General features: G+C 46.4%; 2 protein-coding genes across 6 annotated transcripts in view; one reads left to right on the top strand and one right to left on the bottom strand.

The window, feature by feature from the left end:
* Window positions 1–2,842: 2,842 nt before the first annotated feature.
* Window positions 2,843–19,924, top strand: CCDC92 (coiled-coil domain containing 92). Of its 2 annotated transcripts, none has more exons than XM_032127893.1 (4): window positions 2,843–2,923; window positions 16,182–16,318; window positions 16,651–16,692; window positions 17,261–19,924. In XM_032127893.1, exons 2-4 carry the CDS (start codon window positions 16,189–16,191, stop codon window positions 18,034–18,036), a joined length of 948 nt encoding a protein of 315 aa, XP_031983784.1. In that variant the 5' UTR covers window positions 2,843–2,923; window positions 16,182–16,188; the 3' UTR covers window positions 18,037–19,924. The 2 variants fall into 2 exon arrangements, with proteins under 2 accessions (XP_031983784.1, XP_031983785.1); XM_032127894.1 differs by lacking the exon at window positions 2,843–2,923 and adding an exon at window positions 4,501–4,598.
* Window positions 19,802–25,922, bottom strand: part of DNAH10 (dynein axonemal heavy chain 10) — a 51,871-nt gene continuing 45,750 nt past the window's right edge. For 2 of the 4 annotated variants that reach the window (XM_032127889.1, XM_032127891.1), the window contains 9 exons: window positions 24,925–25,134; window positions 24,460–24,555; window positions 23,654–23,825; window positions 23,090–23,221; window positions 22,551–22,762; window positions 22,309–22,476; window positions 21,917–22,097; window positions 20,792–20,937; window positions 19,943–20,364 (listed from right to left, as the gene is read on the bottom strand). In XM_032127889.1, the coding sequence (XP_031983780.1) occupies window positions 20,218–20,364; window positions 20,792–20,937; window positions 21,917–22,097; window positions 22,309–22,476; window positions 22,551–22,762; window positions 23,090–23,221; window positions 23,654–23,825; window positions 24,460–24,555; window positions 24,925–25,134 (1,464 nt within the window). In that variant the 3' untranslated portion in view covers window positions 19,943–20,217. Of the gene's footprint in view, window positions 20,365–20,791; window positions 20,938–21,916; window positions 22,098–22,308; window positions 22,477–22,550; window positions 22,763–23,089; window positions 23,222–23,653; window positions 23,826–24,459; window positions 24,556–24,924; window positions 25,135–25,922 lie in introns of those variants that run through there. The other 2 variants (XM_032127890.1, XM_032127892.1) reach the window with 2 other exon arrangements.

Here is a 25,922-nt window from a genome sequence, read left to right as displayed (position 1 = left end):
CACCCTTTCTGATTGGAATGAGAACCCTTACTCCCGAGGTTTCTGGGAAAGGCCCACGATATAATTGAAAGGTGGGAACTGCTTTTGCCCTTGTTTGTACAGTCACAGAATTCTGGCTAATGGCCATCTCATGAATTAATGCTGAAAAATAATGGATTTACTAAGAGTCTGGTTGGTAAAGTGGAGATAAGGGAGCTGAGTAAGGGGCTGACGCCTTCTCCCAGCCAGCAATTGTAGCAACGTTTTACGATCAGGGAGTAGCTCAATTCACTTGCACATTTAATGGATGAGATAAGGGCAGCTTGCACTAAATTAGCTTTCTGGGCAATATATGATACAAGGGACGCAAAACCCTTCTGGCTGCCTGCTGCTGAGGGAGCCAAAGCAAGGCAGAGCCAGAGCAAAGCTATTTGCAGATGATGTTCTCTCCTACTAAAAATAACTGCTGGTGCTCCTGAGCACCCGGCTGTAAAGTCATGACCCTAAGGCAATGCAGGCCAGTGGGGCACAGCTGGGGCACAGCTGGCCACGCTCTGCTCAGCACCATTTCCCTACTTGGAAGCAAGGCTGCAGCAGAGTTGCAGGAGGGATCTGTGTGCCGTGCCTCGATCCATGCACAGAGATGCAAGTGCAGCTCATGGCAGCTCCCACCTTCTGCTCCTCCAGCCCCAAACGTCAGGCTGGATTAGGCATCTCCTGGATCCTGACCTGCTTTCTCCTCCTCAGTAGATGTCTGGGCATCAGTTTCAGCACTTGACGTCAGATGTTCCTTGTTCTGCAGCAGGAGGTTTCCTCTGGTACCAGGAGCCCCCCAGCCCAAGTCTCGTGCAAACGAAGGAAAAACAATAACTAAAACCAGTCTCTGCCTTAAGGAGCTGACAGCATCTCCCTTATTGCTCCCAGCTTCTGTAAATAAATCCTTGGTAATGTCACTGTTTTTCGGAGGACGATAAAAGGACCTGTCGTCACTCCCTGCCCAGACTTTTCCTGCCATTCGCTCAGCTTTCCACTCCCTCTCCCATGCAGGGAGAAGTTTGTTAAAAATTAATTCTCATCTGATGACTGCTAACTATTTTAGAGGCTGTTGGTAAAGTGCAGCAAAGAGACCAAAGACAGTGCTCAAGAAGAGCCCTGCGGGAGGAATTCTGCCTTGGATGGTGCCACTGAGCGGGATCAGGCCATGAGGATTTTAACTGATGCTCCTCCAAGAGGATCAGCAGAGGTACAAAACAAGGATCACTAGAGAGGTCTCTCTCTCTATACAGACACACTTATGCTCATTTGGTTCTGATTTTTAAAATCTTCCCCTTTGAAATGGGGAGGGATCACATCACCCACCAGATTTCAATATTTTGGTTGAGTTTCATCCTGGCTGTTGTTCCCCACCAAGCTCAGAGAAAGACTCTGCCCAATCCTCTCCCCTGCCCGGTGCTGCCGTGAGCAGGGAACTCGTCCCACAGCCTGTGTGCTCCTGCTTGCACGGAGGGACGGCCGCTCCAGCGTGCTGCTCTCCTTCCCCACGGGGTGAACAGGAAGCTAATCCCAGATTCTCATCTCAGCCACGCTGATCTAATTAATAGTAACTCTTTTGGCTTTATAGGGTGGAGGGTGCCTGGATTTAGATCTGCATTACCGGAATCAAAACCAGGCCAGCTGTGCTTGTTGATGTTAGAGATGCACAGCAAAGAGAAACAACATCCGTGTGCGGTGACACAGGAGAGGTGATTAAACCTTCCTGCTTCTAGCTCTGCTGTTCTCCCCCCTCCCTGTCATCTGTGCTTTCTGAAAAACAAAGCAAGCAAAAGAAAAATTGAGAGGCACCTGGGAAGCAGAGAGCCAGCAAGAGGCCTTACAAACCACTGCACATCATGTTAAGGCTTTTGTGATCTCTGATTTTGGGGGAGCACAAACATTGTGAGATTTTACTGCAAAATGCTCATATCTGAGAGCCTGATGTTTGCCCTTTGATGGATTGGGGATTTGAATTTCTGGCCATCTCCAAAGTTCAGGGGTTGCAACAGGGGTCAGAACTTCCTCCAGTTACAGTCACTGAGCTATAACAGTATTACACTGCACTCCCCTCTTCAGGATTTTTAAAGAATTTTGCAGATATTAATGACACATAATTACCATGCTCACGTTCCATTTTGAACATGAAGAAACTGGGGCAGCTCAGTGCTGCTCGCCTGGCGAGGGGCAGAGCAGCCTTTCGAAGGGTAACAAATTGGGGTGACATTTGCAGGCAGAAACTTCTCAGAACTGAAAACTTCAGAGAAACCAGGGGCACATGGAAAAAATGCTCAGGGACTATTTCAGTTTTATGTCTGAATGAATGTATTTTTATCCCTAGGTTTCCAACAGGTTTTCCTTACATGGAGTACAGGTACATATTTCTGTTCTATAAATATCGCATCTTAAGGCTTGTTAATAAAAAGCACTTCTTTGGAACAACACAGATGGGGGTTTTCCTTCATGTGTGTTCAGTTATTAGGGATCCATATTGAATTTAACATCCTTCTGTCTTTCCTGCCAGGATGATTCAGATGGCAAATGCATTTCTCTTTTGGCACAGGTTCTAACTGAATCATTTTCTCAGACTAGTTTGTCACCTAACAGGATTCTAAATTAAGAGTCCACATTTTATATAAAAAGCTGGATGGATCTGAGATAAAATGGAAGGGCCTTCCTGCACTGCTGCTGGCAGAGCTAAATCTCCCCCTGTACCAAGCTTTCCACTTCTGAACACCCATTTAAAACTGGTCGTCCTGGTTTTAGCTTTGACTAAAGACTAACGAGTTTTCTTTAAAATGTTTCCTTCTAGGCTATGTTGCACTTCCTTTTCCCTGGCTTTAGGAGCTGCAAGGTGCAAAGCACATAAAGATCCATCCTCTGTTTCCTCACACACAACAGAATCACCTTGAAGGTAGGTAGAGCCACCAGCTTGCAGCTTGACGCTGAATTTGATTTTGTTGAAGGTGTGAAATACTTCCCTGTGCTGTGTGTAATGCATCTTTTGACTAAGAAAATAATTATCTCTGACTTCTAGAAATTTTATTTGGCCTTTTCTATTGGTTGCTTCAAAAAAACAAGTTTTTGTCTCCTAACTTTGAAGTCCCTTATAATGAAGTATTTTAATTCCATTACAAACATAGAAAAGACACTGCATGCATAAATGCTTGTGTGCATCTGCCAGAGACAGAATCACAGGCCAGTGACTGTGCCATCATCTTCAACACTGATTTGTAGAGAAAATGCAGACAATATCCAGCCATGTAGGACTGCACACCCAGAGCCTACCCCACTGGTGGGCAGCTGAAGGTCACATTTGTCCATATATTAATGCAGAAATTACAGTGCAGAGTGAAGGTGCATGTGCAGAGCCAGACAGGCTGCAGGAATTCCACCCCCACAGCTCTCCTGGAGCTCTGCTGCAGCTGTACTTGTTTCGGTGGGCTGAGGGAAACTCACACACATGTGTGCCAATAGCACAAAAAACTCCCCCAAACTCCAGGCAGGCTTTTTCCCCACACATCCACACACATGTTGCCATGATCCTTTGGAGCACACGCAACTTCAGTTCACAGATGTGTCCACTCCCCTTGTCCTTCCTACCAACACACACATGTGCACACACACTGCTCCCAACACACGGACACACCTGGTGCACCTCTGTCCTCACTTCAGCTGGGAGGGAGTTCAGTTCTTCTCAGTAGCTGGTACAATGCTGTGTTCTGGATTTGGAATGAGAATGTTGCTGATAACAGCGTGTTACAGGGGTTTTTTAAGTTCTGCTCATCCTAAGTCAAGAACTTTTTCTCTTTTGTGTCTCATGCTTTGCCAGTGAGGTTTGAAAAAGAAACTGGGAGGGAGCAAAGCTGTCATAGATGACCTGAGCCGACCAAAGGGATGTACCAAACCATAGAACATTATACCCAGTATATAAACTGGGGGAGTTACCAGGGAGGGGGGTCGATCTGGGTTTGGGGAGAGGCAGTCTGACATCAGCCAGCCAGAGACGAGCAATTGCATTGTGCATCACTTGTTTGGGGTGTTTTTCCTTTCCCTTTTTATTATCATTATTACTTATTATTGTGTTTTAGTTTGTTTTCAGTTATTGAACTGTTCTTATCTCAACCTACAGGTTTTACCTTTGATTCCCCTCCCCATTCCACCGGCGGGGGAGTGGGGAAAGAGAAGGGGGGAGTTGCGTGGTGCTTAATTTCCAGCTGGGCTTAAACCAGAACCTCTCTCGGGAATGCACATTCCCTCCTTTCCCACATCCCCACGCACCTGGAGCCCTTCTCCTCCCTCTCCCTCTCCCTTTCCAGGGGCGCGCAACCCGCGCGCGCCGCTCCCGTGTGCGCGCACGCCCCGCCCCGCGCGCGGGCCCGGGCGGGCGGGGCCGGGGCGGCCGCGCTGTGCCGCCGTTGCCAGAGCGACGGGCCCGGTGCCGCAGCCGCACCTGCGCCTGCGCCGCCGCCTCCGGTGCCGGTGCCGCCTCCGGTGCCGGTGCCGGTGCCGCCGCTCAGTGCCGGCCCCGCGGGGCGCCCGCGGTGCTTCGGGCGGGGGGAGCGGCGGACCCGGCTCGGGCTGAGCAGGTGAGGGGCCGGGCGGGGCGGCGGCTGAGGCGCGGGCGTGCGGCGCGCTGTGCCCTCCGCCCCGGGCCGGCTTGAGGGGGCGTCAGCGGCATCGCGGCCCCCGGGGCTGGGTGGGGAACGGGGAAGCGGCATCGTTGACCCGGGAGGGGGCTGGAGGCCTTTTTCCCCACTCACACGAATCCACTGCCTGCCGAAGGAGCCTCCCGTGAAGGGCGGGCGGGGCTGTCGGGGCGCCCCGCCGGCCCCGCTGCGCGTTAGGCGGGGCGGCCGCGGCCCCGGGACCTGCGGTGGCCGGAGGAGCCGCGCCTCGGCTGGGGGGAGGTGCCCCGGCGGCGGGGCGCGATCAGCCGCTCCCGAGGCCCGGTCGGAGCCCCCCGGGGCCGGGGCGGCCGTTGCGGGGCAGCGAACGGCGCGGCGGGTGCGCGCAGGGTGGCTCCGGGCCGGTGCGCCGGGCGCTGGCGCTGGACCAGAGCGCTTCCTGCGCGCTCCTGAGAGCATCCAGGGCCCTTTTCTGGCCACCGGAGCACAGGGCATGAAGGAGCTGCCCTGCATCTCGCTGTACCCCCCTGGTCTTCCCGTTTGTGCTGGCTCGGGGGCAAGGACGAGTCTGTATTTCTGTTTGGGATGTGCCCCAGAGCAGGAGAGCGGCCGCCCATCGCCTCCCCCTGCCCAGCTCAGGCTTCGGTGGGGCCGCTGCAGCCGCCCGCACCCACCGGGGCAGGTTTCGCACCGCATCCTCCTGCATCCTTCCCAGGCGCCTTTTGCGTCGCACCTTTTCACTTTACAAAGTGACAACGGTGTCGTTTTCATGAGTAACACAGGGCCGGAAAAGGGCTGGACGGATGGATTGTGTACATTTTGGAGTGGGTAGGGAATAACCTTCATGTGAGAGGAGGAGGTTTTTCCTGTGGAGGAGAATGCCTGTCGCCTGTGGAAATGGCAGCAGAGAAGTGCAGGGCGTCTTCAGACATGGAGATGCTTCCAGACGCAGTTTCCCTACGCAGGACATGGGGTGGGACAACAGAGAGGAAGGAGGGGCCCTTCCCACCCTGGACAGCAATGGAATGCACCTGAGCCCACCTTATTAAATTGGGTAAGGTTGAGACAGTGAAGGTAAATGTGAACAGAAGCTGAGGCAGCCCTGGGGGTGGAATTGTCTGTTTTGATCTGCATTGCAGGTGCATAGGAAGCATCCAGGGTACTTGTTGGCTTTACTTAGATGGTAAGATGCTTGCACTTAAAAAGCTATATTGAGCTTTTGCAGTACCAATTATACTCCTTAATTAAAAAATGAAAGACAAATGGATGTGACTGTAAATACAGTGCCTTTTCCCGTATAATTTGCTCATTAGTGAATGCAATTCTCTAGTGCGTTACTACGACTGAGCCTCTTGGAGACTGACATTTATGTTCTCAAACGCACATTGCTTTTTGGTTTGACAATTTAAAGCAAGTGCTTTATACACAGATCAAGGCTGACTTGTAATATTGTTGATTTTTCAAGCTTTTGGTTGTACTGAGGCTCCAGCAGTCATTTTTAGTGAAACAACAAAGGCTGGAAGGTCATAAAAGAGCAAAGTATCAGCTGGCTAAACTGATGCATAACCACTTGTTTTCATCCTATTGTTGTACTTCTGCTTAATATATCTGTAAAGTTTCCTCCCTCATCCCCTTAGAAAAGATGAAGGTCTCATGACTAATCCAGATACTCTTAGCAGTTTCCAGTCCAGTAGCTGTTGCAAACTGTAGAACAGCAATAATTTCATTCCTTACAGTTGTTTCCTTTACACTGGATTTCAGATACAGCTGCATGCTTTCAAATTATTTTTTTAATGTATTTTGTTACAAAAATTCCACTGTTCCTTAGTGGGCCCTAATTCAAGAGGCTGTAGGTGTTAAGGGCGATATATTTCTTCATCCAGATCTACCACATTAGTCAATCCTTTAACTGCAGGAGGCAGAACACAAACTCCCCAGTGCTATTACGGCAGAACCTGGACCAGAATGTAAAGTAAAATAAAATATTTATTGAGCATTATGAACAGCATAATAGAGTGAGTGCAATTTTAATTTTTAGGCATTTCATTTCTGTTCTGTGACTTAAAAAATAGTGATTTAAAGTAGCAAAACTGTGAATTATTGTTTTTATATTGGATAAACAGATTACTACTAATCTTTTTACGCATGTTTAACTTAATTTTTCATAGTAAAGTTTAAAAAAAGGTAGCAGGTTGTAGTTTATTTTACAGCGAGAACAGACATCTTCATCTTTCTGAAAATTCATAATGCTGAAGAATTTTTTTGCTGGCAAGTGATACTTTCTGTGCATATTTATGTATATGTGTCTGTCAGTAACTAAAAGTGATGGGTTTAGTTGAGCAGCACTTCACTGAAAATTCAGCAGTCAGATAAGTTGATGAGGGGAAAAAGTTGAGTATGGGACATAGTTTTTTCTTTTTGCTGGTTTGGAAAGCAAAGCCACCAAAAGGAAAATGTAAGGATGTTGGTGTTGAGGAAAGAGGTGCCTGGCAGGTCTGTGCTCTGGCCTCCTGCGGCACAGGGGGAACGCGAGTGGCTGTGACACATCCGACAGCACAGCCACAACAACTCTGTCCCGAGCGAGCGCGGCCAGCGGGCTGCTGCAGTGAGCCCATTGTGTAACAGAGCCAGGACTCCCTGAAGGGTCTGCCAGAGCCGGAGCCTCCCTGGGAACAGCGGTGCGGGGCCCGTGCCCACGGCCTGGGTGGGGCTCAGGTGGGAGGATGCCCTTTGTTCTGGCACAAACCCTATCACCAGGGCTCTGCTTTCCTCTGCCGAGACGAACCCTCCTCTCTGCTCTTGTGCATGAATCGAATGAATCCGAAGAGCACATGAAGATGGGAAATGAGTGGAGCTGAGTTGGAATGTTAACCCCTGGTTACCACCTGCTGTTCCTTCACCTCTGTTCCTTCACCTTTACCTGCCTGGCTGTAGTATTGTCAGTGAATGTGGGCCTGATTTGTCTCTGTGCTCATTGTTAAGTGATGGAAAAAATATCTTCCTCTAAACCAGGATGTCCAGCAGTGTGATAATGGGTGTTAGTCTATCTCCACGTGAGCAGTAAATGATTTTGCTTAATAATGTTTTACAGTTATCTACCAGCTCATTTCTCCTGGTGATGTTAAAGACTACGGTACTATAAATGGGAACAATAATTTATTTACCACTAGACGTTAGAGGCATGAAAAATATTGCTGAAACTGATGTTTTCAGAGTGTATTGGAACTTCTGCAAGCTGTTTGGGTGGTTCTAAATAATCACTGAAAAACGCTTTTCTTTGGATTGCTATTTCTTTCCTGCTATTGGGGAGCACGTTTCTTCTCATTTCGCTCCGAGGATACCTTTGCTTTGTATTTAAAATGCTAAAATACGTTGCTCCTTGTTGACTTTAATTATTTGATTGAGAGATGGGGTTTAAAAAAAACAGTGCTGGACTGAAAACTGTTAAATGTCATGGCTTCTCCGTGAACAGAATGGTAGCTGTCTCCAGAAAGGCTGAAAATATGCCAGGGAACAGTAGCTCCCTGTAATCCGACTCCATGCCCAGAGGGAGGGCACAAAAGGCACAGCAGATCGCATTTCTGTGGAGCAGAGGTGTCGAGCTCGGGAAGAGTCCATCTGTGTGGAAAAACCGTGAGAATGATGTCAGAACCGGCAGGTTCCCTTTGTAATAGAAATGTGTCTTCTTGTTTCCTTTCCAGCCTCAGGAAAGCTTGATTTAAGCTGTGTGTAGCTTTACTGTCTCAGTTTGAGATACCTGGGTTATGGAAGTGAGGGTATATAGCAGTTCTCTTTGGAACCCTTTGTCTTGGCATTCTATTTGACACCAAAAAAAAAATCTTGCTTAAGAAAGGACTTGGACATAGGTCATGGCCACTACCAGATTTCCTTCATCAGCAGCTCTCAAAACCTTTAGCAAAGTGGAGACCAATTTTTGTGTGTTTGATCATAGCTGCTGTTCTAAAATAATAAAAATCAATGCCTTATGAAACAGCATCACAGAATGCGTTAGAGAAAAGCACCTCCTCAGCCTGTTACACTTGCCTGGAAATGGTTGTGCAGTTCTGTAGAGTTGCTGTTACAAGAGCTGCTCTCTGTAAATGATCTCCCAGGACAGATTTCTTTAGCTTGCTGTAAGGCTTCAGTGCCTTCTGCTGTGTTTCACAAATATTCCAGGTAAGCTCTGAAAATCATAATTTCTGCAGTTCATGCAGTAGGAGCTCAAGCTCAGGCAAGTGCTTGGAGCTGGTGCTGCTGCAGGAAGCAATTCTGCCTGTACCACCCCCCTGACCTGCTTACAGATTCTATTTTTTATTTTTATTTTTTTCACCTTCCCCAGGCATCTACAGTGCTGCACAGTGAACCCATCACCTGAAAGCAGCCAGTGGAAGAATGGGTTTGTTTTCAGCTGCACCAGTTCCCTGACCTGGTTCACTGAACGACCAGGAAGGTGATTCTGGAGCGTTTCAGAAATGCAGCACTAAATTCTTGCTCGGTGTACGTGAGTGAGATGGGTGAGACAAAGTCGTGTCTGGGCTGGGTGGTGAAATGGTTGCATGTCTGTGTGGTGGTGGGTTTTTATCGTGTTAGGGAGAGCGAAAAGGCCCAGCCAAGCTGGTTATGTGAAACCAGCTTAGTAATTTTTTTGGTTTGTGTTCCAGCAGGCTTCAGAAAGGGCAAATTTTTATATTGCACAAATACATTTTATTCAGTTTCTGGTGCAATTCACACATTTTTGATCGTTTAGGACAAAATTAAAAGAGGACATGCAGTGTTCGTAAGTGAGTATTTGATATGTGAAAACAGCCTGTGACTGTTCTATACTGTAGTATAGTGTGATTTCTAAGCATGAGTTTTGAGTTATACTTAACAGATCCTTATATCAAAACCACCCACAGCCCACCTTAAGTCCTGATTCAGCTTTAACTGAAGCTGGAGAACTTTCTTAATGACTTTGGAAAGAATAGAATCAGGCTCAGGTTTATGTGTAACATTGATATTGTGTTAGTCTGGGAGAACTGATTATTAATTTTCTTGTCATTCTTCTGAGAAAAGAATTTGGTTTACTAGAAAGACTAACTTGTCTTTGCAATATTGTGACTGCCTGGTTGTGATTGGGGTGCAGTTTGCATTCTGTGGCTTTGACAGAGGTTATATTACAGTAACAAACTATTTTATCCTCAGAATGAAGGGGTGAATAAAATAGAAGAGCCATTCTTTAGGAGCATGTCCTAGAGAGCAGAAGAGATGCAGCCTGTTCCTCTACATGACGATGTAGTCTTGCTTTTATTGTCACTTCGTCATTGTTAAAGGGGTTCTTTTGAAGTAGTCAGTGTCATTTAGATGACACCTTCTTTGTCTCCCTAAAGTGAATTAGGCCCAAATTAGATAATTTTCAAAGCTTCCTGCCAGAGTAAGGTGTTTGTTCCTGACAGCTGTACAGCCATAGCTTTGCACACCCTGGTATTGGTCACAATAACTGTGGATGAAATGCCACTGCAGGACCATTTGATTGGGTTCTCTAACAGTCTCACGGTAGTGATTTTAACATCTGATTCCTTTTAGTCTCTTTCATTGTGACAGCTCTGGGGTTGGGTGGTCTCAAGGACAGAGGAAACACCACATGAACTATTCTTGACTCCAGGTACACAGTCAGACACGTAGGCAGTCAGTGAGTTCTGTACAAAAGTACCAGCTGGTTCCTTTGGAGCATCCAAAATTAAATCATTGCTACCAGGATGGTGTCCACTCAGTTATTCTTCCTGCTGCTGTACCAGCTGCTGTAGGAGTAACAAAAAGTCATCTTCATACTAAAATGCTAAAATATGTGCTTGCAGGGCTTTCAGAGATTAACTGTAAAGAGTTTGCACAGTCTCTGATCAGAAAATGATGGGAAAGTCAGACAGAGAAACTACTGAGTAAAATAGCATCAAAAGCAGTAGAAATGGAAAAGGAGCTGAGAAAGCGAAATCATGTCCTTCCTCTGGGAGGACAGTGGCACAGTTCCTTCTTCCCCTCCATTGTCTCCAGGAGAGAACTACTAATTCTGCTGGGTTTAAAACACACAAACGAAAAGAATATGAGAACAAGTTACTGGGTCAATAATGATGTGGAAGCATTGTTATATTTTAATGCAGAAGGCTGAGGAGGAGGGGGAAAGAGGTGCTGCTGCAAGAGGTACTCGTTACTGATAAGGGAGCACTGGAGAAGGGGAGGAATGTCCAGAAGTGGATGTGTAGGCTGAGTGTATTGTCTGAAAAGCTTGACTTTAGCAACACTGGACTCGTTGAACTGGCTTAGTCTGATGTACGGATGAATGAGGGGTGAGCAGAAATCTGACACTGTGGAAGAGTTTGTCACTAAGCTGTATTATTGCTGGATCTGCTTTAGTAGAGGTGTAATGGTGTCATAGAATCGGTTTGTGGGGAACTTCATGCAAATGTCCAAGCAGAAAGAGAGCAAAGCCTTGAGTTGGCTGTGAGGGCTGCAGGGTCTCCTTTATTACGTCCTTTGAAAGGAGCTGAGCAAACACTTTGGGGATGGCATTATGTCTCGGAGATGGAGAGCTGATCTAAGGAAAGAACAGCAAAGTGACTGTCGGTAATTTCAGCATTAGAGCTGTGTTGTTTAGATAAGTTTGGTCAGTTCAGTGGCAATCTTTGAAATGGGGTCTGGCTAAAACTTTGGAGGTTCTTACAAGAGGAATCCACTGTCCTTACCTAGTTCTTGAAACTGTACTTTGTATAGCAAACAAATTACGTTTTGGCAGCTTTTGTTCCATTTTGAGGGGGCACTGGCCAGAGAGCAGTTGAGAGGAAAATGTCTGCCCATATATATTTCAAGGATATGAGTTGGCAGGGAGCTAAAGCAGCTTCTCAGGTGATGGTCACCCCATCCACGTAAAAGGAGGTTATTGTGTTCTGTTTGGTGGATACCAAACAGGAATGAAAATGTTGTTCGGGCTTTGTTCCATCCTTTGGACTCGTGTCTAAGGTCAGAGATTAGCATTTCCCTCCTCCTATCTTGCAGCGGGGTATAGAGATGCTCTGATTTTGTGCAAAGGCATCTGATACGCAGCCAGATGCTTGTTGCCTTGAAACATTTTGAACTCTCTCCAAATGCTTAAGAGCCAAAAAGGCCTGGAGCCTGCACATCCTCTGCAAGGCAAGATGTGGCTGTTAAAATGTTAGTGACTGTTTATGGTGAGCATGTGATTAGGTTGCATTTTGAAAGCTCCTGTTTAATATTTTTTCCTTTTCCATATAAGATTTTGTGTGTGTGTGTTCCTTTTGAAGAGAACGTGCACTTCTGAAGAGACAGAACGGTTCCGTTTTAAGGTGAGCTTATGGGAATGGTAATTGAAGTTACCTTCTCTGCTTTGCTGGAAGATGATGGCTTAGGTAGATGCTGTCATGATGAAAGTGTTGTACTTAATGTTCCCAAGGGAATTCTGTTTGACTCATTCCATTTCTTCCTCCTTGACTATATTAAAGAGAAATTGTGAATCCATTGTTTGGAGGAGTTGAGGCTCAATCTCTGAGCTATATAAAGAAACATTTGGTGGTGTGGTGGTCCTGAGAAATGAGAAATTGCAGATGTTTGAAGGGTGGAATGTAGTGCACCATCCGCACAAAGCCTCTGGTGCTGACAGGGTGGACACTTGGTGTCGGGGCCAGTCCTGCTGCCAAAGAGGAGCTGTGTCACCCTCACCATCCCCTCTGGACACTGCAGTGTCCCTTTAGTGTGCTGTCATCCTTTCCGAATGCTGTGTGCCTTCCCAGGGGACTTTGCCAAGCCCTGCATTGCACAGTTCCTTCTGTGTAAGAACATAGCAAACGTTTTTTTTGTTTGGAGACAAAGGGGAAGGGGGGAAAAACCATGGTGACATAACTTTGTGCCGTGTATGCAGTCACAGTGTACTTCCCAGCACTGGTGTCATTTATCTGCCAGGACCAGCCAGAGCCTGGTTGCTTGGAGAGCTTGTCCCACCAGTTTCCATGGTGGGAGGTGGAGATTGTTCCTCTGGGCTGTAAAGGGCACCATTGACTTCTCCATTTTGCTGTTTCTCTTGTGGTTTTTGACCTTCTTGTTTCAGAGAGCCTGAGATGAAATCAGCTTAGTGCAATCCCAGGCCTGCTTTATCGGATTCCCTCTTGGAAACCCCAATGGGAGATGCACCTGAATAGATTTTTCTTTTTTTAATTAGATTTTTAAATTTTTTTAGCCTGACCCCTCCCAAGACCCTTTTCTGTCAGATCTCAGCTGCCCATGGGAGCAGTTTTTGGATGTGAGTTGTGGCTCTTCACACAACATGCAGTGTGTTGAATATTGTTAAGGAACTGGGAGCAGCTCTAAATCCCACTAAGCAGCTTCCCTGGAACTAAGTGAAAGGGTCTGCGGAGGGAAGTCGTGGGAAAATGTTCACTGACTTGTACTAAAACAAATTTTTATTTCTTTTTCATTATATTTGTTTCCTTTTCATTATCTCCTGCGTCTTCTCCCAATTTAAAAATGTTTGGGCTGATTGCACAGGTCAGTGGGTCTCACTTTGCATTGTCTCCTATGAGCTGCTGACAAATATGACACTAGAATTTGTGATAGAAATGTTTGGCCAAAAAAGCAATCAAAAACATTTTTAATATTTTGCAACTGAGCTTGGTTGACAGGTAATGCATATTCAGTTGGAATCCATTTAATCCCAATCTCAGACTTGAATAATATTAGGTCTAATTATGTGTTCTAAGATTTGCTGTAAAATTAATAGTGCCTTGATATATATTGTTGTTAAAACTAATTTGTGCAGATTTCAAAGCAAATCTGTGTCTCTTTGTATAGCGACTGTCTGTGCAGGACGCTTTCCCTGGTTTTACAGTAGATGGTTTTGTCTGTTTCCCAGAGCACAGATCTCACAGTGCTGTGCTGTGTAAAAAGGCCTGAGTGGGTGGGTGAGTGGGTTTGGAGCTGGATCTGCTGCCCACACATCCATGGAGGCTGTGGCTTCACCTCGCTGGCCTTCCCTTTCCCTTGAAGAGAAGGAGAGAGGACAGGCAGAAAGCCAGGCTGCTGTGAGGAGGAAAAGCACAAAAAGGCTGCAGAGGGTTGTGGGAAACTACTTAGTGCAGAGGGGCTGCAGCTAAAACTCATCGTGGGTTGATTTAATTGATCTCACTGATTAACTTACTGCTGCTGCAGGGAAGATGATGCTCTGGTGCAACAACTCTGGTTGTTTTATTTTCTTCCTAAGCCTGTAACACTCACTTGCCTCTGATTATATTTGTTTTCTTCAGAGCAGGTAATCCTGGTGTGATCTTTCAGATGCAGGAGATCAAAGTGAAAAAGCAATCGAGGAGATTAATAGTGAGAGCCCTGTTCTGGTTTTTTTGAACATTTAGAAACTGGTTTTTAATGAACGTGTTTATTTGCAAGGACTGAGCTATGAACACTTACTGTCTGTTGCAGGTGATGAAGTATTTTCCTATTCAGGGAAGTATTTTCCTGTTAGGGTTATGGTTACAGGTGTAAAGCCACCATTAATACCCATTGTGAGAACAGAGCTCTGGGGTATTGTGCGGAGGCTGTTCTTCCACCTACTCCTGTCACAGCTTAGGGTTTCTTTTGGAAAATACATTCCTCGATAAAGAATCCCTTCTGAGCCTCGGTGTCCCACACAGTGAGAGCTCCAGCTGTGGCTTTATCCTGCTGTCATGCTCAGTCGATCAGAGGAGAGTGAACACTGAAGAAATGGGACGATTCAGTAAAGCTCCCGTCTGTCTGATGTCAGCTTTGCACGCAAGAGGATGTCACTTTGAAAATGTATCACAGCTGAGATACCTTCACTCCTCAGAGTGCATGGTGCTCCACAGTAATTGCTGCAACTGTGCAGTCCCCCTTCCAACAGCCCTCCCAGCGCTGTGGCCATGAGGGGCTGCCAGTGATGGTGTGTTGCAAAATTTGTTAAACCACCCTAGAAATCCCTTTTTAGAATGTGTTTGGTCTGTAATTTTTGGTTGTTTGCTAACGATGGTGATTGTGAAACGACCCATTCACTCAACAAAGCAGAGTTGGCACTGCTACCTATATTCTTGGGCATTGAACTTAATCTTTGATCTCTGTTACAAGGTAACCAGGCTGTTTGGCCCCTGCACAGAAGTGGATTTCTTAATATCTATCTTTCACACATTTTTATTTTTTTACAATCAGATATTTGTTTCTGTAGGGTTAAGTCAGTAGAAGATGATGTCAGTTCAGGTCACAGATGAAACCAGCAGGGCTCTGTGTGTGTGATTTCCACACCACATCCCCAGGTGCTTTAGTGCGTCACCAAGATGCAGGAGCACCAAGTCTGGTGTTCTTTTGGGGAATAAAAGTGTAAATTTAAACGCAGGGCTGTGATATGTTTAGGAATAACAAAAGTGTGTCACTTGCTCTGAGCTTATGCTCTACCAATTTTAAACTGGTAGAAACAAATTCTCATCATAAAACTACATAGCAAAGAGTCCCAATGGAGAACACTTACCATGCCAAAGCAAACCCGTTGAGGTCCATCTTGTGCTCAATGTGTGGTCCCGTAATTCCAGGCATGGTTGCAGTGCCACTGCAGGTGGTTGTCCCGGCAACAGGATTCCTGACTCTTCACTTATCCTTGTAACCTAATTGCTGTAATGGTTTCTATGCATGTAACAGAATTTAGCCTTTCCTACTGTGTCCATTGTTGCCTTATCAGGACCACTCCTAACACCGGCAGCACAGGGGTCTTCAAGGATGTCAAGGATGTCAGCATCATACAGTTAACTGTGTCTGTCTTTGAGTGAGAGCACTGCTGTAGCCAAGGCCTACTTTTACAAGGCTGTTGTGTAAGGGAAACCCAGCAGTGTAACAGGTTTCCATGTACTCGTAACCTGAGCAAGAAAAATCTGTTTGTTTTCTCTCTGAGTGAAGCATTGTCCTTGTCTTGTTCTGTGCCATTGGGCCCCGTGTTGAGGAAACCTGAGCAGCCAGAGTTTCCCTCGTGCTGGTCCCAGCACCCACATCTCAGTTCAGGCACCCATGGCAGCCACATCCATCGCAGTGCCACCAGCCTGGCTGTGCTCAGAACCCTCCTTTGCCTTTTTTCCTTAGAGCTGCTGCATTTTAGTGCTTTCTTCCTTGTTCTTGCCAAGGATTTTACCAATCCCCTCGTCCCTGGAGGTAAGTGGAAACCCTCAGCAAGACAGACACAATAGCCCATTCCTTAGAACTCTGCTTTTAATTTGTAACAGGATTAATGACTTAGACTGTCTGAAGTTAATCCTTTAAATGTGTTAACTCCAAACAAATGAGTTCCCTGCTCCAGCCTACGGTATAATTAGGCTTTTGATGAACTTAGAGCACTGGTAATCAAAGTAGTCCTGAAGCGGAAAAACCTTTTGTGGCATTTGATGTTCACACATCAGTCAATGCATTAACAGTAGAATTCAGCCATTTCTGCTCATCTGGCTGCAGAGGGAGGATCCCTGTATGTGCAAGGTAAGTCACCGTCACAATTGCATGTCTGTTCCCTGGCAGGGTCAGGATGGCCACCTCAACCCTGGAGAACCAACTGCAGAGTGCCCAGAAGAACCTGCTGTTCCTGCAGCGGGAACACGCCAACACCCTGAAGGGGCTGCACGCCGAGCTGCGCCGCCTGCAGCAGCACTGCACAGGTACCTCATTCCTTGGAGTGACTGCTCCCCACTTCAGCAGTGAAACCTCAGCAGCAAAGCCCACTAGCAGCGTGGATTTAGGGCTTTCAGTTTGTATCTCGTGGCAAACTGGCTGATCAAAGCCAAGATTTTTTCTTTTTTTTCTTCAAAAAGCTGATAGTGCGGTTGTTTTACACATTTGCTAATTTATAGTGAATCTCCTGTTCTTGCTTTGGGCTGTGGGAAGAGTTAATTGATATTTACTGAAGTCTGTCATTGTAAATCTGCTCACCAGGTGATGTATGGGCTCCATGATGATGTTCTAACAAAAATAAACAACTTTTTCTCCTCAGATTTAACCTATGAGCTGACTGTAAAGAGTTCAGACTTGTCAGGTAAGGAATACATGGCATTTTTCTTTTAATGTTCATGTGCAATTTATACTAATCTTTTTCAATGTTTGTATTTTCTTTTCTACTCTCCAAACTTAGTTATTTATGAAGTAAATGTCAGAAGTTCTTTACCAAGGTCACACAGGAAATCTGTGAAAGAGCCAGGAATAGCACCTGGAGCTGCTGACTCCACTAGACAGTCAGTTCCCTGCTTGCTATATGGGAACACAGAACACAAATTTTAGGGGCAGAAGAGTGAGACTATTTTTAAAACTTAGCTGACTTGGTGCTGTAATTAACCACAAAGCTTTTATTTATATATATATGTGTGTGTGTGTGTGTGTGTACACTAGATCCTAGTTATTTTGTATGTATTGTGTTAACAACAAGTGAAGAGCAGGAATAATATAACTCCTTGAGATTAACCCCCTGGATCAGGGATGGTGTGGGATGGGTATTAGCTGAAGTTAGTCCTTTGGATTCCTCTTAGGGATGGCAAGAGGAACCCTATTGCACTGTTTTACATAGTGGCTGTTGTTAACTTAAAACACTTCTGCTTCTCATGTTCTAGAAAGTGGTGGTTCACGAAGTGATGAACTCAAAAGTAAGTGCAAAGATCTTGAAGCTCAGCTGAAAATCAAAGAGGCCGAAAATAGTGAATTGTTGAAAGAACTTGAGCAAAAGAATGCAATGATAATGGTGCTGGAAAATACTATTAAAGAAAGAGAAAAGAAGTACTTGGAAGAGTTAAAAATGAAAAGCCATAAGCTCAATATGTTGTCCAGTGAACTGGAGCAGAGAGCGAGCACAATTGCCTATCTGACCTCTCAGCTGCATGCGGCGAAGAAGAAGCTGATGAGTGCCACCGGGACTTCAGAGGGGACCCCGTCTGGCAGCCCCGTGCTGTCCAGCTACAAACCGTCCCCTCCCAAGGACAAACTGCCGGAGACGCCGCGGCGCAGGATGAAGAAGAGTCTCTCAACACCGCTGAACCCCGAGTTCGAAGAGGCCTACAGAATAGGGTCGGAGAGCCGGAAGCTGGTGCTGCGAGAGCCCGTGGATGCCATGCCCGATCCCACGCCCTTTCTGTTGGCCAGGGAAACGGCAGAGGTGCATCTGATTAAGGAGCGGCCGTTGGTCATTCCACCGATCCCGTCGGATCGCGCGCCCGGCGAGTCGCACAGCCCCGCCCGCGAGAAGCCGCACAAGGCACACATCGGAGTCGCTCATCGCATCCACCACGCCGCGCCCGCCCAGCCGCAGCAGGAGCTGGAGACGCTGGCAGTGGATCAGGTCCATGGAAGCAAAGTGGTCAGAAAGCACTCGGGGACAGACAGAACTGTCTGAGCACGCCACGGAAGCGCTGTTCTGTGCTGGTTATGCACTGTGAGCCTGTAGGGTAAATAGCACCTGCGGTGAAGTTTCTTTTGATGCCCCATGCATGCCAAACTCCTCCCGGGTACATCATTAATATATTTTGCTCTAACGAAACCTCCTAGGACTGTGTTCATATGGCAAGGTATATAACCACTCCATGCTGTGGCCAAATCAGGGGAACCTGACCGCTTGCTTCCACGTGCTGCTCCATTTAGTGTAATGCACATGTGGACAAAGGCACGGGCTGTGTTAGTGAGCGCTCCTAGAGAGAACACCCCTCCCTCACACTGCAGCCACACGTGTTGGCTGTTAACATTTGACCTGGCAGGGGTTCTCTTGTCTCTAATGTGTGTGTGAGCACTCCAGAGCAACCATTGACCTCTGCCACAGCCGCTCTCACAGCAGCACGGAAAGCTGGGCACATGTACGTTCACTTTAATGACCTAAGGACATCCCCAGAGTCCCAGCAAGCACTACTTGATTAATCCTAAATACTTTGTGGCTTTAAGTAAAATAGGGGTGGGGGAAGCACCATTTAAAGGGTTAATGACCCTAATAGGAAGAGTATGAACACTGGGTTGTTTGTGGGGATTGTTTTGGGGTTTTTTTTAATCAAATGGCTTCACGACACATTTTATGCTAGTCAGTACACTGCACTTGTAGCACCTTCCATACTGGCTCAGAGCTCCTTTTCCAGGGAGGAACTGTAACTGGCTATCCAATATGGAAATGGTTCTTTATGCTCTAACCTGCACTTTTTTTGTAAAGGGATTATTTTTGTTTCCTAAAAAACAGTCTTGTTTTGGGCATCATCAGACAGTGCTGGCTGCTGCCAGCTTAGAAACCTGAGCTGCCCCGCTAAAATGTGAGTATTTAGTTTTAAGCGATGTAACAGATTCATAGAGGAGAACCTGGCATCCTTGATTTCTGTCCTTGTGGATTGGGATGGACTTGCCTTGCACTTGCCCAGATTCCCCTATTCCTTTCTAGTGAGTAGCAGGTAGACCCAGCATCTGTTAGACTACTTGATTCTTTTTTGTATTATTTTTTTCTAGGAAAGAAAGGCATACTAGGAACTGGGAGGGTATGTAGTTTTGGGAAAGGAGCACGAATTTGTCCATTTTTCTTACATTCTGATCACCTCTGCTTCACTCTTGTCTGCAGCCTCTGAGTAGGACCAGCAAGAAACACTGGCTCCCAAATGCTGCTAAGCTTATGATGTGCCTTTAAAAATTTGGAACGTGTATCCTCTGTGACAGCTGATGAAGGATCCCTGCTTGCCCTGTCCCCTCCCCTCGCCAGCTGTAGTCTGCCCTTCATAAGCTTTTTCTGCAGCTGTGTTGGTGTGTGTCTCCCTCCAGAGCCTTGGACCACTGTCAGCGTCCCTGGCAAAGGCCCTGGCAGGCTGGCAGAGCTGTTCTCCCACCCGTGGTCCCGCTCGACTCCCGTGCAGCATGACCCTTCCAGCAGGGCTGATCCCTGGCAAGGCTCTGACCTGTGCCCGCCCTCTGTGCCCTCTGTCACTCGCTGTCCCAAAGCCCCAGACCCACCCAGCCTCGCGCCTTGCTGGCTCCGTGGTAGGAATTTGTTTCACAAGTGGTGGGGAGGGATAGGGAAAAGCTGTGTTCCCAGAAAGGGGTTGGTTAAAGCAAGGTTGTTTCTCTGAGGTTTACTGTTTTTACATGTATTGCATTAACCAGCAGCAGGTTTGGTTGCTTTGGTTGTTGGCACCATATTTTTATGGTCATGTGTTGTATGAGTGACCTACCCTGCCACTTGTTGGAGGCTGGTGGGAGGCACAGCTTCCAGGCACTGCAGAAGTGATGCTTTGGGCAATTAAAGACATTTCTTACAACCATCCAGGCAAACTTTAGTCTTTGTGTGTGCGAGACCAACTTACTCCCTCTTTGCATCCACAGACCAGCTTGGAGCCTTTCCAAAAGGAAACACAAATTACAAAAAACACTTTATACTTCAAACATGTTTATTGGGAGTATAATACAACCAAGCTAATAGTAACTAAAGTCAGGTGTGCCTAAGTGAACACAACCCCACCCATGGTGCCAAATCTCTTCCTGGGTTGAGGGTTTTTTCTCTGCACCTCTGAAGGGTTGGATTCTGAGGGAAGAACATGGTGCCTATTTCCAACTGTCAGTCAGAGTTCAGGGTGAGACACACACCCTGGAGCACCCAGTGGGAAATGTGTTTTGCAGTGTAAAGGTCAGCTTCAAAGACGAGGCCGAAGCCCATGGCATTGCGGCGCATGGAGGTCGTGTACACCGGGGTCCGCAGTGTGTTCTGAAAGAGCGGAGGCAGCGCCGACACTGAGCAGTGCCTGAGCTGCTACATGGAACTGGAAACAAAAGGGCCTCGAGGAGAGAGGGCTGGCTTCAGAAATTCACTTTTTTTTGTTAGAGGTCTTAAATATGCAATACCCAGAAAATATAAATGTTCTTTATGTCATTAACTGGGGATAGGAGGTAATTGAAATAGTAGTGGGAGTGTAAGAGTGTCAGAAGATCCCTGTCCCAGAGTGCCTGAAGAGGCAACAAATGCATCAATCCCCTTAGAACAGAAAAACTGTAATGATGGGTAGTGTAAGGAGAAGTGTTAGACCAGGTGCTTCATCCAGGAGTGGTAATGATAAAATCCAGCTGCTGGGCAGAGAAGGCAGGGCCTGGGAGCTGGGGAGCTGTGCCAGCAGAAGGAAGGTAAAGAGCCCTACCTGGAGTCTGAGTCTGTGTGCTTCCGTGGGGATGATCTTCAGGATGGGCAGCTCCACCACTGGGACACGGGGCTTGCTCTGGATAAGGCAGCCCTGCTCTATGTCCCAGTCTGCTCCTTCCAGGAACAGACCAGAAACATAGCAGCCTGTGAAGGCAGAAGATGCAACATTTGGGTAAACTGAGCTCCTAGAAAAGATCCCTTTAAGATGACTGTTCCTGCAATCCCTATTTTGGGCACTACAGTCACCACAAATACACTGCATTTCAAACTGCAGCTGCACAGGGTGCAGTTTTCTGAGGGCTTTGTTTTTATCATCCAGCTGTATTAGGAAATCAAATTAAATTGTCTCAGTTGCAGTACACATGAGAAACAGTAGTAGGAATAAATCCAATTTGCTCCCCTCCAATTGCCCAAGTCACAGCTTTGTAACTCCCCTGGGTGTGATCATTGGGTCACTGAGAGCAGGTGAAGGGTTGGGACAGTTGTTCTGGTACAAATACCAAGCACAGCATTTAGATTTAACAAAAACAGTGAGACTTTTTTCCTCCTCTGTTCCCAGTCAGGGCTGGTACTCAGAGCCTTGCTTAGCTGTCCCCTGTACCCTTGTTACATTTAGTTACCAGAGCAGTGCTAGTCATAGAGACCTCATAAAGAGATACTCACACAATAAATGATACATATTTGTAGGTACTTTTTGCTTAAGTACATTTCAATATATTTTTTGTGGTGTAAACAGATCTTTATAAGCCTGTTGGGATTGGTAATATTCTAGGCATAAAGAAATCAGTGTGTCTTTATATACATGTGTACACACACACAGATATATATATATATATATATATACACACATATAGGGAGCAAGCAAGGGGGAGGTGTAAGTTCAAATCCCTTCCTGTGTGTGGGAAGAGCTGAACAGGGAAGATGGTGCTTCATGCACACAGGGGCTCTGCAGGGACCAGAACCCAGCTACTTCCCAGCTGGAAATCATGAGGACTGTGAAATGCAAACCCAGAGTAAATGCCTGCCAAGGTTTAACCAAAGTAATTTAATGTGCCAAGCAATTTCTTTCTCTCACCAGTTAACTACTTTATTATTTTTGCCAAATAATTGGAAAAACACCTACCCTGAAGGGGCCCTTCAGTGATGTCTTCTGCTGTCCTGTACTTGGTTACCTCTGTGTAGAGGGTGGAGTGATCCAGGGGCCACCTGTTTTTCCTGCAGGTGGCTTGAACGAGAGCAGTCAGGTAGGACTCAGGAATGTGCAGGCCTGACAGCCACATCACGTCGGGCTCCCCCTCGTTAACCTGCAGCCACAGACAGTGATGGGCAGCACCTGGTCCTCAGCCCTGCACTGCTCTGAGAGAGGAGCCACGGTGAGTCTGCCTTGCATCCAGTTACACCATAACAGCACTAGTTCAGGAACTTACCTGAAGTGTTCACTGGCTTCTGCACCAACCTGCACAGCACATCACGCAGGTTAACAAAACAAAAAGCTTTCTGGAGGCACTTGCTTACCCATCTGGTGTACTGGTCATATCGATCTCTGAAGAAAATAATCCAGTTTCCAAGTGTTTTGAGTGTGTCAGGGGCCAGCCGCCGCCAGATCCCAGGAATCTGCCCATTGAAGAGAGCCTGAGCCACATCATCCAGTTCACTGCTCATTCCAACTTCCCCAGCCAAGGCCTGGAATGATGGTAAGAGTTCTGAGGGCAGGCAAAGGCCAGCTGGTCCCATCGAGCTGCTGTAATTTTACTTACACGTTGTAGCTCAGCCAACGACTTTCCCATTCGAACAATGAGCTTATTAAAGCGTTCCAGTTCCTGCAGCAGTACCACAGTCGTAGGGGAGATGTTTACTCCATAACCTTTACGTATGTGGTCAAGATCGAATACTTGAGGTAATTTGTTTTCTATATCCTTGGCAACATTTGCAATATATTCATCTCTACTAATTCCTGCACCAGTTTCACCTGAAACCAAAAAAATTTCGTGAGACTAAATCTGTACTGAATCTTCTGAGAGAAGGTTGAGAGCTGAGTTTTGGCATCAGTCTCCCACCCTCTGCTGCTCTGACATTTGCCCAAGAGCCCTGCATGTGCCTCTGGGCAGGTGTTGAGCTGCTCCCAGCCCAGCCCTGCAGGGCTTCGCTCCCACTGCCCCGCTCCCTCTGCTCCCCGAGGCCGGGACACAGCCCCCGGACCACTCCCCACACAGGGGCTGCTGTCACTGTCCCCAGGGCTCAGCACTCGCCCCTCGACATGTCCTGTTCACAAACCCAGTTCAGACAGGGCACGCACCAGTCTGGGGCTGCAGCTCGAGCAGGTGAGCCCACATGCCCCGCACTGCCTGCATGTAATACCCGATCTCAGCGTTGGCGTGAAGGCCCAGGACCTCGGGGGTGTTGGAAAGTGGCAGAGCTTCTATGGCCTCTGGAATACAAGCATACAGGTTCTCTTAACACAGAACACCACAGCAATTTTGCTATTGCTCTGCTTGAATAAAAAATCAAATGCTAAAGCTGGTGTTGGAGAAATGCACAGATCAAATAAACACAAATTAACACAAACACACAGACTCCCCCACAGACATATTATATATCACTTAACAGAATTACCATGCTGCTTTACTGAGGTTTTGTGGTTTGGATTGGGTTTTTTTTTTTAAAACGCCTGAGGAGCTCAGTGATAAGCTCACATTCCAAAGGACTGCTCCTGTAAAGCAGTGGATTATAACTCTGCAGTCCGTACACCAGCAGTGCCCGGTGTTCTGTTCAACTTCTCACACCCAGCAGCGATGTATGGAGACAGTGTATACTGGAAGCAGACTTCTTTTTTTAATGTAGCAGGAAAAGCATTTCTTACCAACAAAGTCATCTTTTCCCTTCCCTGCTGGAATTTTATAATCAATTGTGTTGCTTTTATAAAAATGGAACACTTGGAATGTGTCAAATAGGAAATCCCCGAGGTACTCATCCATGTAGATGGTCAGGATGCGCCGGTCGAAGCTGTCGATTGCACGCCCACCATACATGACCTAGAAATCAGTGACATCAGTGTTACAGCACTGGCTTTTGGAGCAGAAAATACAGTTTCAAAAAATCACTGAAAGGTCAAAAATGCTCTTTGCTTTTGCAGTGGCTGTGGTGTAACACTGTCTCCCTTATGGATCCCAAGGACATCTCCAGCCCCCTCTCAAGGGGACAGGCAGGAAATATTTGGCCTTGGTCTGGAGAGAGCTGCTCTGGGCACTCCTCATCACCTGTCTGGATGATTTGCGTGCAAGGGTACCTTCCTGAGGTACCAGCTCCTGCCCAGCTGGGATCAAGTGCTGCAAAGTAAGTTTCCTGCAGGATTTCATGCTGCAGCAGCTGCCAGTGCAGTGCAGCTGCACCAGCTCTGAGAACACACATTTGTGTAGCTCCAGTGATACTCCACGTGCCAACAGCATCCAGCACAGGGTCCCAGGGACTCTCTCAGAATTAATTAAGCACCATCACTCCCTGTTGTGCAGTTTGCACAGTGGCCCTAATTCCCTGAGATTAAGCCCTTGCTCAGGGCTACACTGGAGTTTCAAACCTGCCCAGGCATGATTCCCAGCTTTACTTGATGCAGCCCATGCAAAAAGGAAACTTCATTTATCTGAATTTTTGTGGCATTGTAGCACTCACCTCCCCAATAAGATATTTGAGACTGCTCCAAGGGATTTGATCATCCTTTTGTTCAAAGGCTTTTGTCAAGTATGTGTTAAGGATTTCCATGCACACCTAATGAATTTGTTGGAACATGTGAGATAAGATTCATAAATCAGATATACTTATTCATAGGTTTTATTTAATCTAGTTCTTGTTTGAAAACTGACAATTACTTCTTTCTGAAATAATTAAAAAGTATAAATCCTCTAAATAAAAGAAACCCATGAGAGAGGCAATATAAACATGAAGGATTAGGAATCTAATTTTTAGCATCCCAAATTGACATTACAGAAGATCAGGAGTCTACATGACTCCACAGAAGCAGAAAAACATACTAAGCAAAATCTAGCTGTGAGAAAGTTTAAAGCTGGATAAATTCTGTGTTTTCAAAAGTAATTGAGCTACTCAAGAATATAAGAGTCATTACAATTGTTTTCTTACCTGGAAATCAGATTCATTAAAATCGTATGGTACATTCCAGCCAACCTTCCCAAACTTCCTTCTCTCCTGAACCACAGCATGGAAAAATGCCAAGACATAGACTAAGGATTTAAAGGCAGGATGTGGGCACTGCTCTAAGGCTTCCTGGGGAATTTTGAAGTAGGTGGCTCTCATATTCAGTTTCAGACCATTAGGTGGTTCTGTAACAACCTATCAAAATAATTAGGGAAGCCATCAATTACTGGATAACTTGAGGAAAATAAGTTATAAATATATCACATTAAAGTAAGCTATACAATGCAAGCTTGACATTTTAAGTAGTTTTCCAAATGCCTATCAAATATGGGGTTTTTTCTAAAGTAAAGACATGAAACAGACCTTTTCAAGTTTATCAAGGTAAGCACACATATGCAAAGAGAACTTGATATTATTTTAGAATTAATCATGTTATTGGCAAGACATTAATATTTCTCATACTTGACGATCTAATTTACTGAAATACCAGTACTTTACACATTTTAGTGTGTCTTATATCCCTACAATAAGATGGTTTAACAATGTGGCTTTACTGCTGATCAAACTGCCAGAGCTTCTTCCTGGCAGCTTTTTCAAAGGGCTCTAAAACCTCAGTTCTCACTGCTCCTGGCAAGGCCCACAAAGCGCAGATCTGCAGCCTTAAAGATCTGCTCCAGCTCCCTTCCCACTGCAGGATGAGTGGGAGAGCAGCCCAGAGCTGCCACTGCCACTGAGCCGCTGCTTTCCCAGCTGTGAAATGAAATAACCATGTTTACAGGACAGGCCACCACAACAGTGGTCAAGCAGCCACAGAAAAGAACATTAGGGCAGAATCACGGCTTGTGCCTTCAAAATAATCAGCTCAGCTTTTAGTGATAAACACTGCAGCCTGAAGTAGCAGCTGGAAACCATTATCCTATTCCAATGTCTGCTCCACTGGCACTGCCAGGCTGACACAGGCCTTGATTCTGCACTGCAGCATC

This window comes from Corvus moneduloides, chromosome 18 (assembly GCF_009650955.1).
Source record: "Corvus moneduloides isolate bCorMon1 chromosome 18, bCorMon1.pri, whole genome shotgun sequence".
NCBI lineage: Eukaryota > Metazoa > Chordata > Aves > Passeriformes > Corvidae > Corvus > Corvus moneduloides.
Note: the sequence above shows the minus strand (reverse complement) of the source record. Positions and strands in the feature narration are given on the sequence as shown.

Excerpts from the sequence above, each read along its gene's own strand:
- CCDC92 (XM_032127893.1), top strand. The coding sequence starts at position 16,189 with ATGGCCACCTCAACCCTGGAGAACCAACTGCAGAGTGCCCAGAAGAAC. Across the intron at positions 16,319-16,650 it reads CCTGCAGCAGCACTGCACAG|ATTTAACCTATGAGCTGACT; the intron begins GTACCTCATTCC and ends TTTTCTCCTCAG. Across the intron at positions 16,693-17,260 it reads AAAGAGTTCAGACTTGTCAG|AAAGTGGTGGTTCACGAAGT; the intron begins GTAAGGAATACA and ends CTCATGTTCTAG.